Source organism: Girardinichthys multiradiatus, chromosome 21 (assembly GCF_021462225.1).
Source record: "Girardinichthys multiradiatus isolate DD_20200921_A chromosome 21, DD_fGirMul_XY1, whole genome shotgun sequence".
Taxonomy (NCBI): Eukaryota; Metazoa; Chordata; class Actinopteri; order Cyprinodontiformes; family Goodeidae; genus Girardinichthys; species Girardinichthys multiradiatus.
In genome coordinates, this window is record NC_061813.1 from 23,899,589 (window position 1) to 23,912,740 (window position 13,152).

The window sequence follows — 13,152 nt, forward strand, 5'->3', positions numbered from 1 at the left end:
CAGCACATTGAACTTTGTACAGAACAAAGTATTCAATGAGAATATTTCATTCATTCAGATCTAGGATGTGTTATTTGAGTGTTCCCTTTATTTTTTTGAGCAGTGTATATATAAGTGTGGGACTAATCGTTAATGATTTGTTTAGCTTAATAAATGTTTGTTTTTTTAAAAACAACAATGGCCTAGTTAAAGTCCAGACCTAAATTTAATGGATAATCTGTGCACAGATGCTCTCCATCCAATCAGACAGAGTTACAGTGCAAAAAAAACAGGGATGGTTGTTAAACTTAACAATTAGGCAGTACTTAGTGTTGGTCTATCACATAAAATACAATTACGTTTTAGGCTGTAATGTTAAAACAAATTCAAGGGGTAGGAATCCTTTGTGAGACACTTATAAAGCAAGTAATTTCTAAGAAGCAGAGAAGAAAACCAACGTCTGGTTTTCCCATATATTCATCAAAGCCATTTTATTTACTCTCACCACATAGCAACATTTATCAGTTCATATTTCAAAGACTCATTTCCATCATATTAAATAGGAACAGAATAAATATTCACTTCTGAACCATTTGCCCACACCAACCCACCGAGGTGGCCATACAGAACAGAAGGGTTCTTATAGAACCAACCGTAATGGACACCAGGCCTTCTTTTTACACACAAACACACACAGGCAAATAAACCACACACTCTCACACATTCCTACATACTGTTCTCCAACAACCCTGCAGTTTAGCTGGGGACACAGAAACTGCAGAGATGCAGTTAAGTGGCGAGTACTGCAGTTATGTATAAAGTGACAGAAACAAATGAAACTGGGTGGGGTAGCTCTTAATCCATGTCTTCTACATGAAAAATGTTTTTCTGTGCATGTTTTGGGAAAAAAAATAGATGAAAAAAAAAAAATCAGGTTGCACAAAGTCAGATGCTATATGAGGGATTTTGGGTTAGTGGGACAAACTGCAGAATTATTTTATTTCCTCAGTCTCATCTTCCCAGTCTGTTCTCAACTGATATCTGAGAAAACATGAACTTCAGAGATTGTTTTAGAGTGGAAATGGCAATCAGAGACAACAATGTTAATGTCCAACAAGACAAGATCTCCCTCTCTTGATATTGCACAACTTGTACTGACCAGTCTGATTATCAACAGCCTGTGTTTTACTGGAACCGTGGCGACAAATCAGGAGATGGTTGTAATTCAAAGTGACAGATTTTAGGGGATGACTGATGGATTTCTCTATTGCATTGTTAACTTTAGGGCTTAAACTAATACAAGCACAGTATTTCCATAGTGAATACAAAACTCTCTCAAAACTCACAATTTAAGAAACTTTAAAATGGACTTAAGGTTTTAGAATAAAATAAAACAAAAACGCTTCCTTCTTCCATTCTGAGTAGATGGGATGTTAATTTTGTATCTCTTCAAGAACCTGATAAGCAGTGCACTCGTATATACAGCTCATACGGATTAAACCAAACCCACAAGTGATTTGTATGGTCAGTTGTGGAAAAAGTCACGCATATCTCACACAAAAGAGTTAGAATCAGACTATTCAACGGTCAATGCAGGAGATCCTAAAGCATAAAGGCCATCTACTGAGACTTCTGAGGCCCGATGAAACAAGTAGCAACTAAGGTCACAGGAAGAGCTAAATGACCTTCTGAAAACATAGCATCTAAAAAAATAAAGTTTTGTTAATTCTCTGGATTTAAAGTTTCTTTCCTACTTTGCACACTTTTGGTTCGGCCTTTTTCAACTCAACAGAGGTTTTCAAAGAAAAACTGTGAAAGCGATATGTACACGCCAGGCCCACTTGGGTTTGCTCTGTTCAGCCAGCCGTGAGCAGGAGTGAGCGGGTCAATCATGATGTGCTGCGAGGATGGGCTGCCTGCAGATGGGGCAGGTGTTGTTTTCGGAGAGCCAGCGGTCGATGCAGTGGACGTGGAACTCGTGGGAGCAGGGCAGGCGCCGCAGTTTGTTGCCTTGAGCGTATTCGTTGATGCACACGCTGCAGGCGCGACCCATCTCGCCTTCGAGGCTGGCCTGACCGTACGTACGTGTGGATAGATTGTCGATCTGCTCTTTGGTCAGGCCTCTGGGATGTTCGTCGTCTTCCTCGTCGTTGAGTAAAAAGAAGTGAGCCAACCTCAGGATGGGCAGGGTGCCATTTTCCACCAGGTTGTTGGTGTCTCTGCTGTTTGCCCGTCCGTCTGCGGAGCCAACTACTCCACCCCCAAGTCTGGCCTGCCCGATCTGCCCGTCCTCACTGCTCACATGCCCCTCCATCCCCTGAAGAACCTCACCTGTCCCAACCTGGCCAGGTCCATTCTCATTTAGATGTAGACGACTGCTGCTGCTGTTTGTAGCGCCGACATCTGCAAGGCTGGGCGCAACGCTTTCAGAACTCGCCTCCGTCTCCATGAGAGAGCTAAGCTCTCCAAAGCCAGTCATAATCTGACGCAAGATGGAGCGCAGGGCGGTGGAGTTGGGTTCCCCGAGGCCCGTCTCGCTAATGCGTCTCAGTGGAATACGGATGGTGCTGACGTAGGTGCGGATACCGGCTCGCTCCGAACGGGAAATGGTGCGCCTAAACCCACCGCTGTCGCTTTCGAATGTAACAGTGTTCTCTGCAACCCGTGCACGGGATCGAGTTCTGCTGGCGATGCTGTCCCGGTCCCTGTTCTCGCCAGGCCGAATCCTTCTCACCTGCAAGTCCAGCATGATTGTTGGATGCCGTCTGACCGCGGAGCTTCCTGCTCCTGCTGGGGGCGACTCACTCGCACGCTCTACTGTTTCCACAGCGGACTCCAGCACAGCATCTGGTTCTGACACAATTCCTCCAGTCTCCATGGATACAGAGGTTGTGACACCGCTCGGCTCACCAGTTTGGACCATAGACCCATTCGGACCGCTCCCGGATGGTGGGGAGGTACTGACACCAGGCGTTCTGTTCAAAGGGGATCGACTTCTTCTCGATGCACGAGATGCAACTCCACTGCCCGCTGCAGACCTGCGCGCTCGGCCACGTGATCGAGTCCGGCTGCTGCGCAATTCGTGTCCCACAGCCTGGGGATGCGATTCACCCTGAGGCGACACCCGAGGACAGTCTAGAGAAGCAGGCAGTTCATTATGCCCCTGCTCTACTTCTACATTCAGGACTTGATGCTGAAATGGAGTGGTCTGTTCAAAGGGAGGACTGGAGACAGCGGGAGAAGGTGCTGAAGAGTGCAAAGTAGAAGCCCGCCGTGGAGTGGCAACTGGGACCATCTCTGCAGGAGGAAGTGTGACGGGGCCCACGGACAGAGCGGTGGTGCTGCTGCGTGTTCGCCGGGTCTCGATCCTTCGTATGGCCGGGCGTGGGGAGGGATACGGAGCTGGCCTCAGTGTTGCTGAAGGCTGAGAGCTGGAGAGCGGGGATACAGTGCGGACAGAGGGTGCAGAGGGGCTTAGAGGAATCACTGGCAGTTCTGGGACATCTGCAGAGTTCACCATTTCAATATGCTCTCCCGGCTCAGGCTGATCGTGGTTTATGTTGATCTCGAGGCTGAAACGAAATTCCCCGCTGTTTGGATTGGTCCGGCTGACAGCCCTCCACGTCTGGTTGCCACTCTGGCCACTTCGGGTAGCATTACCAGTGCGCCTGAACGTATTCAGCCACTCCAGTAATGAATCACCATTAGAAGGTTCTGCTCCAGCTTCTGTGACCCCTACAAAAAAAAAAAATAATATGGGTCAGACTAAGTATGTCAATATGCATCACACTGTGTCATTATTAATGTTCACACACAAAACTATCACTTGTGAAGTCATGTGAATGACTAAATTGTACTTTTATGATTTCATTTGAACAACAATGTTCTGAGGTTATTTCTTCTGTGCTGCCATACAGCCACCAATTTCAGTATCTTTTACTGGGATGTAACAGTAGTGCCTAGTTAAGAGGTGAAATAAAAATTAAAACAGGGTTTTTAGTTTTCTTTTTAAACACAAAAAATCTGAGGAATGTGGCATGCATTTGTATTTAAGCCCCTATACTCTGATGACGCCCAATAAAACCCAGAGCAATCAACTGTCATGAAAAATTTGCAATTTAATGACAATATAGATACAGCTGCACTGAAAAGGCTTTAGAGGTTTGCTGGAGGAGATTAGTGAACAAACAGCATCATGAAGACCAAGGAACACAGCAGACAGCTCAGAGAGAAAGTTGTGGAGAACCTTAAATGGACTGAATTTATATAGCACCTTTCTAGTCATACTGACCACTCAAAGAGCTTTGCATTAGAGCCAAAATTACAAACGCCTACACCACATGGATGTGGTAGCCAACTTGGGGTTAAGTGCCTTGCCGATTGACATGCTGCAAGGCTACACCCATGCAGCCTCTAAAAGGCATATTCTGTGTACTCAAAATTAAAACAGCTTTGAAGCATATTCTTGTGTTAGGATGACCTAGTTAAAACCCAGACCTAAATCCAATTGAGAATTTGTGGCAAGACCTGAAAAATGATATTCATGAACACTTTCTATCCAATATGACTGAGCTTGAGCTAAAACAAAAACGGGTAAAAGGTTATGTCCCTGAATGTGCAAAGCTGGTAGAGATGGAAAAAGTCCAACAGCAGTGATAGCAGGGAAAGATGGATCTATGTAGCATTACCTCACACAATTACACAACACACTTTTTTGATTTTTATAAAACATAATACAAAGAAGTTACATCAAGCATCAATTTTTATTTACTTTACAATAATACACTACTTTGTGTTGGTCTGTTCCATAAAACACATTGACGTTTGTGGTCGCAACTTGTCAAAATGTGAAAACGTTCAAGGTGTATGCAGACATTAACGAGACATTAAATATTCCATTGGGCATAAGCCAGATTTTGCGAGTTCAGGTAAGGCCCCTACCCCCCATCCTACCTGGCCCTCCTCTTCCTCCAGCCCCTCTCTCCTCTCCTCCGCTGCTACTGCTCTGCTGCTCTCCAGAATCGGCAGTCTGCGATCGTTGCTCGGTGTGGGGCTGAGACGAAACCCGCTCCTTTGCTCCATCCAGGCGCTGACGGAGCTCCTCTGCAGTCACCTCCCCTATAAAATATGGTATGTATTAACATGAAGGCCATCGTGGTGTGATATGTCTGTAGGTAAATACATGAGTGGAGGTAAAATTATAGAAAATGTGCTTAGTCCATTAAGGGTTAATTAGGGTGTGTCCTACCAGGAGTGCCCAGCAGATTGCCATCTCTCATCAGGCGGTATTCATCTTCACTCAGTTCATTAATGAAGTTGTAGTATGCCTCCTCCCGTCGAAGACGCTCTGCCTGCCTCCGCCGTTCGCTTCCCCCACCAGGAGGGTCCATCACCATCAAACGTGCTGTGGGGGCAGATGGGTTTGATTCTCAGTCATGGATGGAATCGCAGCATTGCACAAGTGGACATATAGTTCTGTTCAAAAATAATAAGTGTACTTAAAAAGTGAGGTATGCTCAAAAATATTATAATGGCCTTTATTTCCAAATACGCAAATGCACTGGGACCAAGTACCATTCAAAAGAAAACTATGAAGAAAATGTTTAAACTTTTAACAAAAATGCATGCATTGTCTTTACAAAGTCAGACCGAAAAACGGTTCAAGATAACATTTCACTGTTTCTGAGAACTGCTTCACATCATGTAGATGGTACCATGTTTCGGTACCTAAACACATTGTCACACTAATGCAGTGGAAGAGTGGGTGATTTTTCATGCAAGACATGAACATAGCATTGCACGCACAGGAGCGTAACGGTGTCTGTAGCCACTGCTACAGTCAAAAAAGCAGGCATAGGTAATTGTAAGCTCTCCAAAGTATGGCTCCACTTTTCAAAATGCGATGCAGATTACGCTCACTGCAATACAGGTCCTTCTCAAAAAATTTGCATATTGTGATAAAGTTAATTATTTTCCATAATGTCATGATGAAAATTTAACATTAATATATTTTAGATTCATTGCACACTAACTGAAATATTTCAGGTCTTTTATTGTCTTAATACGGATGATTGTGGCATACAACTCATGAAAACCCAAAATTCCTATCTCACAAAATTAGCATATTTCATCCGACCAATAAAAGAAAAGTATTTTTAATACTAAAAACGTCAACCTTCAAATAATCATGTACAGTTATGCACTCAATACTTGGTCGGGAATCCTTTTGCAGAAATGACTGCTTCAATGCGGCGTGGCATGGAGGCAATCAGCTTGTGGCACTGCTGAGGTCTTATGGAGGCCCAGGATGCTTCGATAGCGGCCTTTAGCTCATCCAGAGTGTTGGGTCTTGAGTCTCTCAACGTTCTCTTCACAATATCCCACAGATTCTCTATGGGGTTCAGGTCAGGAGAGTTGGCAGGCCAATTGAGCACAGTGATACCATGGTCAGTAAACCATTTACCAGTGGTTTTGGCACTGTGAGCAGGTGCCAGGTCGTGCTGAAAAATGAAATCTTCATCTCCATAAAGCTTTTCAGCAAATGGAAGCATAAAGTGCTCCAAAATCTCCTGATAGCTAGCTGCATTGACCCTGCCCTTGATAAAACACAGTGGACCAACACCAGCAGCTGACACGGCACCCCAGACCATCACTGACTGTGGGATACTTGACACTGGACTTCTGGCATTTTGGCATTTCCTTCTCCCCAGTCTTCCTCCAGACTCTGGCACCTTGATTTCCAAATGACATGCAGAATTTGCTTTCATCCGAAAAAAGTACTTTGGATCACTGAGCAACAGTCCAGTGCTGCTTCTCTGTAGCCCAGGTCAGGCGCTTCTGCCTGCTGTTTCTGGTTCAAAAGTGGCTTGACCTGGGGAATGCGGCACCTGTAGCCCATTTCCTGCACAGGCCTGTGCACGGTGGCTCTGGATGTTTCTACTCCAGACTCAGTCCACTGCTTCCGCAGGTCCCCCAAGGTCTGGAATCGGCCCTTCTCCACAATCTTCCTCAGGGTCCGGTCACCTCTTCTCGTTGTGCAGCGTTTTCTGCCACACTTTTCCTTCCCACAGACTTCCCACTGAGGTGCCTTGATACAGCACTCTGGGAACAGCCTATTCGTTCAGAAATTTCTTTCTGTGTCTTACCCTCTTGCTTGAGGGTGTCAATAGTGGCCTTCTGGACAGCAGTCAGGTCGGCAGTCTTACCCATGATTGGGGTTTTGAGTGATGAACCAGGCTGGGAGTTTTAAAGACCTCAGGAATCTTTTGCAGGTGTTTAGAGTTAACTCGTTGATTCAGATGATTAGGTTCATAGCTCGTTTAGAGACCCTTTTAATGATATGCTAATTTTGTGAGATAGGAATTTTGGGTTTTCATGAGCTGTATGCCAAAATCATCCGTATTAAGACAATAAAAGACCTGAAATATTTCAGTTAGTGTGCAATGAATCTAAAATATATGAATGTTAAATTTTCATCATAACATTATGGAAAATAATGAACTTTATCACAATATGCTAATATTTTGAGAAGGACCTGTATTTGTGACGCGAAGTGCAAGACCAGCGGCGAGAGTACTTCTAATCTAAGGAAGCACCTGGTTAAGCACAAGACTGAAAAGGGCACAACTTTCGTCAGCTTCAGATCTACGGCTACAACTCCTGCATTCGGCACCGTAAGCGACTTGATGTCTGCAGCCAGGAACATGGGCGAAGAAATGTTTGAAACAACTGAGATGTTACAACACAAACAGCTGGATGTTGTTTTGATATATTCTTCAAAGCTTTTATATTCAGAAATAAATATGTTAAATTGAAAAAATTTTCAGATTATTAAACAAATTAACATTTATTACCACATAAACACACAAAAAGTACCAAAAAAGGGTACCCTTGAGTACCAATACCGATTCCCAGGTACTGGGCATCGGTACTGTATCGGTTCAAATGTGAAAGGTACCCATCCCTAGCTTTGAGCAGGTATTCCAGCCCAGGATGATTGAACTACATTCTTCCACCTCTGTAAATCTTGGTTTTGCCTTGAAAACAGCATGTTTGACATCACCACAAGTCTGCCATTGGATTAAAATCCAGGGATTGGGCTTGCCACTCCATGTTGTTAATCGTGTTGGTCCTCAGGGCCGAAAGTCCTGCATGCTTTATGTGTTTCCCTGCTGTCACACACCTCATTTAAATAAATAGGTGATTAACAAGCTTTTGCAGCACTTCATGGCATACGGAGGACATACAACCATATGAATCAGCTGTGCTGGAGCAGAGGCATCTAAAACACGAAGGACAGTGGACCATCAGGACCAGGGTTGAGAATCACAGGTGTAAAGCAATGCAACTTAAACCCCTCTTTCAATGATATACCAAAGGCAGTCAACACAATACTTAATTAAAGATTTCAACAGCTGGGCAAGGCCATGACGTACGTGCTAGCACTTACGCTGAAGGAAAGTGCAGTAAAACCATCCAGTTTTGACATGTGCATAGATGCTCGATTTATTAACAAATAGAATAACAACGTATCTTTCAAAAGGTCAACATTAGGTTCTATTAGCATCTACGGAAAGCCAAGTAGACAGAAGCTAATAAAGCACAGAGGCTGGACTTGTCATCCGAGTCAGCAACCAATCACCAACCTACTCTTAATGAGTGACACCTCAGGCATCCAATCAGTACGCCGCAAAGGCGGGTCACTGGAGGCTAAACGGACGGTTCCTCCATGTAAACGCAAAGCACCAAAGGAAAGACAAAGAATCCCCTCAGCACTTTTGGCTGATCCTAAATAAGACGTTTACACCCGGTGATGAAATTAAATGTTACTGACAAGACACAACATTTGCGTTTGCAGACGTTTCAAGCCTGCAAAGCGTCATTTAAATGCGCAACGCCTCGGTGTTAACTGAGCCCTAGCATATTAGCATAGCCAGTGAGCAGCAATCAGTCGACACCAGAGCAAACTGTCAGAAAAATTCAACATTACACTCATGACAAATAATGTTATAAAACAGATAAGATATACGAAGCCTGAAACTGACAGAGATCATAAATCAATAACTGCTGACTGAGACTGAGCGACTGAAGTACCTGACAAAGCAGCTGTAATATGGACGGTTTTTTGAGCTCTCTTCTCTCTCAAACCAAGATGGGACCAGTGGTCCTGATTCTAATACGGTCCGTCAGAAACAGTGTCCGTCGTTCACTTGTTCCTATAAAATGTCATTTCAACGAAACACCCTTTTCCTCACATAATAACTAAGCAAACATAAAATACAAAAGAATTGCATCTAATATTTTTTCAATCAAAGTAGTGATATCGAAAGTCAAAAGGATCATTAGGAGAAAAACACACAATTAAAGGTGGCTTATTAATATATTGTGTCTTAATGTAACTTGCCAGACTTTTCTGTAAAATCAGACAGCCTCACTTTTCATATAGTTTGTCTCCTGTAGCAGTTTTTGTTAAGGGCAATATGCTTCTTCACCCATGGCACCACTGTGCCGTCCCCTGACACCTCAGTTGTGCCAGGACATGTTTTCTTATTTTTCATTTGCATATCCAATCAATAGGGAAAGGTGTCCGACTCAGTTGTAGACAGTGTAAAAGTGCTGTAAAAAAATCTGGTCATTTGCAGCAGCTCACTAATTATTCTCAAATTGGTATTTGATTCCTATATAGGTGGTACAATTCAAGGGGGGGACAGTATTTGATAACTTTAAGTTCAAAATCTGAAGTATATATATATAAATTCACCTCAGATTTTCATACATATATATATATATATATATTTTTTTTTTATTATTATTATTTTTTTATTACTATATTTATGCGTAAAACCTGTAATACATTTGTGAAATCATTTATGAAATCAAAGAGATTCATAAAAGAAATTTGATTTGTTTTGCTATATAGTTGTAACTTATTAACTTATTATCCATGAAAGATACAATCTATTCCCCCCAAAACAAGCTTGCTCTTACATTTCTCTGATAACATTATAGAATTATAATTATACATTTTATTTATAGACGGTCTAAAACAACTGATCAGAATGTTTGGTAGCACATTCATTTGTATTTTCTTGTTCTTTATTCCTCCTCATTTGCACATTTTTTAATCAGACCCCTTCTTCAGGGTGTTTACTCTTCTTCTATACAAATAGAGTAAAAAAACTTTAAGATGTATTTCAGAACACTGCATAAATTTAAGGATAATTTGGCAGCAGTAAAGCACCTGGAGGCAGTTTGTGAAGAGAAGCAGGCAGACTGGATTGGTCCCATTTCCTTATTAAAGACCTTTAGTAATCATTTTGAGCATGGCTATGGCAAAAACTATGCAGTCTGGTCGAAGTGTTCTTTTAGGATGTTTTTCATGGCCCAAAAATGTTTCCCGAAAAACTGCTAATGCCACCAAAAATGACTACATGAGAGGCAGACTTACAATGACCCCTGTTCTACCAGTTAGCCCCACCATGCCAGTAGCATTGTTATCATTACAAGGCAACAGTTTTGCTTAGGTTTTGCCATCCAAAGCAGTATTTATTATGGCATGGGAGGTCACTGGACTCAATCTAAGACTCAAACATGTAAATTTGAATCCTACCATCTATCTATCTTCCCAGCTTTCCTGTCTACGCTGAAGAAAAAGTCTCTCCACAGCATGCTGCAACTACAACCATGTTGCAGCAATATGGTTCATATAAAAATATATTTATACAACAACAATTTATTAGTTATGATAAAATGTATATCTGTGCTATGATAAATATATGTATGAATCTCCACATGATGTAGTCTCTCCATCCATTTTTCCCTGATCTTTCTGCTCTGCATAGGAATGTGTCCTTCATGGCCGATCCGGCTCAAGATGCCAGCTCCTTTTAACTTAAAGTTTTCTTCATAGTGACATCAGAACAAATGTTCAACCTGGAACGTTGACAGATTCTGCATGCTTCTGTGTGTGATATCTAAGACTAAGAATAAGTTGTCAATGCAGCTAAAAAATATAATTGTAAATAAGAGAGCTGTATTTAGCTGTAATCACAGGAGAAGCTGTTAATCACTGATTCTGTTCAGTAACCTTTTTTCTGTAAGCACGAGTTGTCACAGGACATGGGCTGCTGGAGTGGTTTCTTGTGATACATAATTTGTGTATAAACACACACTGATTAAATGTGAAAACACATGTCTTTTCCTAAATGCTAGAGGTACAATGACTTTCAAAAGTGTTCAAACCATTTCAATGTTTTTATATTTGATCACACCACAGTCTTCAATGTATTTTTTATATTTAATATGATATACTAGCACAAAGTACCACATCATTGTAAGAGGGAATGAAAAAAGATCTTTCAATGTTTTGATTTCTATTTTTTTTTTTCTAATTTACTCTGATGCCTGCCTCAAAAAAGTTCAAGTTCAACCAACTACGTTCAGAAGTCACCTGATAAATGTGTAGTACTTGAATCTTATAAATCCAGCAATGTTGGGAAGGTCCCAGAGATTTGTTAGAGAACATTAATGAATCAACTGCGTCATGAAGACCAAGAAAGACAAAGGAGAGGTTAGGGATGAAGTTATGGAGAAGTTTAAAGCAGGGTTAGGTTGTAAAATAATGCATCATCTAATGGAGAGAGCATGATACAACTGCCAACCTACCAGAACTTGGCTGTCCACGTAAACTGACAGGTTGAGCAAGAAGAACATGAATCAAAGAACCAACCAACAAGCCCAGTGTAACTTTGGAGGAGCTGCAAAAATTCACAGCTCAGGTGGAAGAATCTGTTGCCAGTACAACTATTAGTCCTGTATGCCACAAATTAGGTAAGAGGAAAGCCATTGTTGAAAGAAAGGCATAAGAAGGATTGTTTAAAGTTTACTTCAAGCCATTTAGGGAACATGGCAAAAACATGGAAGAATGTGTTCTGATTAAATGAGACTGAAACCAAACTTCATGGCCCATATGTGGTGGAAAACCACACATATATCACATGTACAGTACAGACCAAAAGTTTGGACACACCTTCTCATTCAAAGAGTTTTCTTTATTTTCATGACTATGAATATTGTAGCTTCACACTGAAGGCATCAAAACTATGAATTAACACATGTGGAATTATATACTGAACAAAAAGTGTGAAACAACTGAAAATATGTCTTATATTCTAGGTTCTTCAAAGTAGCCACCTTTTGCTTTGATTACTGCTCCGCACACTCTTGACATTCTGTTGATGAGCTTCAAGAGGTAGTCACCTAAAATGGTTTTCCAACAGTCTTGAAGGAGTTCCTAGAGATGCTTAGCACTTGTTGGCCCTTTTGCCTTCACTCTGCGGTCCAGCTCACCCCAAACCATCTCGATTGGGTTCAGGTCCGGTGACTGTGGAGGCCAGGTCATCTGGCGCAGCACCCCATCACTCTCTTTCTTGGTCAAATAGCCCTTACACAGCTTGAAGGTGTGTTTTGGGTCATTGTCCTGTTGAAAAATAAATGATGGTCCAACTAAACGCAAACCGGATGGAATAGCGTGCTGCTGCAAGATGCTGTGGTAGCCATGCTGGTTCAGTATGCCTTCAATTTTAAATAAATCCCCAACAGTGTCACCAGCAAAGCACCAACACACCATCACACCTCCTCCTCCATGCTTCACGGTGGGAACCAGGCATGTAGAGTCCATCCGTTCACCTCTTCTGCGCCGCACAAAGACACGGTGGTTGGAACCAAAGATCTCAAACTTGGACTCATCAGACCAAAGCACAGATTTCCACTGGTGTAATGTCCATTCCTTGTGTTCTTTAGCCCAAACAAGTCTCTTCTGCTTGTTGCCTGTCCTCAGCAGTGGTTTCCTAGCAGCTATTTTACCATGAAGGCCTGATTCACACAGTCTCCTCTTAACAGTTGTTCTAGAGATGTGTCTGCTGCTAGAACTCTGTGTGGCATTGACCTGTTCTCTAATCTGAGCTGCTGTTAACCTGCGATTTCTGAGGCTGGTGACTCGGATGAACTTATCGTCCGCAGCAGAGGTGATTCTTGGTCTTCCTTTCCTGGGGCTGTCCTCATGTGAGCCAGTTTCTTTGTAGCGCTTGATGGTTTTTGCGACTGCTCTTGGAGACACTTTCAAAGTTTTCTCTATTGTTCGGACTGACTGACCTTCATTTCTTAAAGTAATGA

The 13,152-nt window shown here is 42.3% G+C and overlaps 1 protein-coding gene across 2 annotated transcripts; it reads right to left on the bottom strand.

The window, feature by feature from the left end:
• Positions 1–453: 453 nt before the first annotated feature.
• Positions 454–9,182, bottom strand: rnf6 (ring finger protein (C3H2C3 type) 6). 2 transcript variants are annotated; one of them, XM_047349736.1, is made up of 4 exons: positions 9,073–9,182; positions 5,228–5,383; positions 4,933–5,097; positions 454–3,714 (listed from the first exon to the last, which is right to left on the bottom strand). In XM_047349736.1, the coding sequence occupies exons 2-4, from the start codon at positions 5,373–5,375 to the stop codon at positions 1,865–1,867; spliced, it is 2,163 nt and encodes a 720-aa protein (XP_047205692.1). In that variant the 5' UTR covers positions 5,376–5,383; positions 9,073–9,182; the 3' UTR covers positions 454–1,864. The 2 variants fall into 2 exon arrangements, with proteins under 2 accessions (XP_047205692.1, XP_047205691.1); XM_047349735.1 differs by having other exon boundaries at positions 5,228–5,454; positions 9,073–9,114.
• Positions 9,183–13,152: the final 3,970 nt, after the last annotated feature.

Coding starts and splice junctions, on each gene's coding strand:
- rnf6 (XM_047349736.1), bottom strand. CDS start 5,375: ATGGTGATGGACCCTCCTGGTGGGGGAAGCGAACGGCGGAGGCAGGCA. Junction 5,098..5,227: donor CAATCTGCTGGGCACTCCTG/GTAGGACACACC, acceptor CATATTTTATAG/GGGAGGTGACTGCAGAGGAG. Junction 3,715..4,932: donor TGGAGGAAGAGGAGGGCCAG/GTAGGATGGGGG, acceptor TTTTTTTTGTAG/GGGTCACAGAAGCTGGAGCA.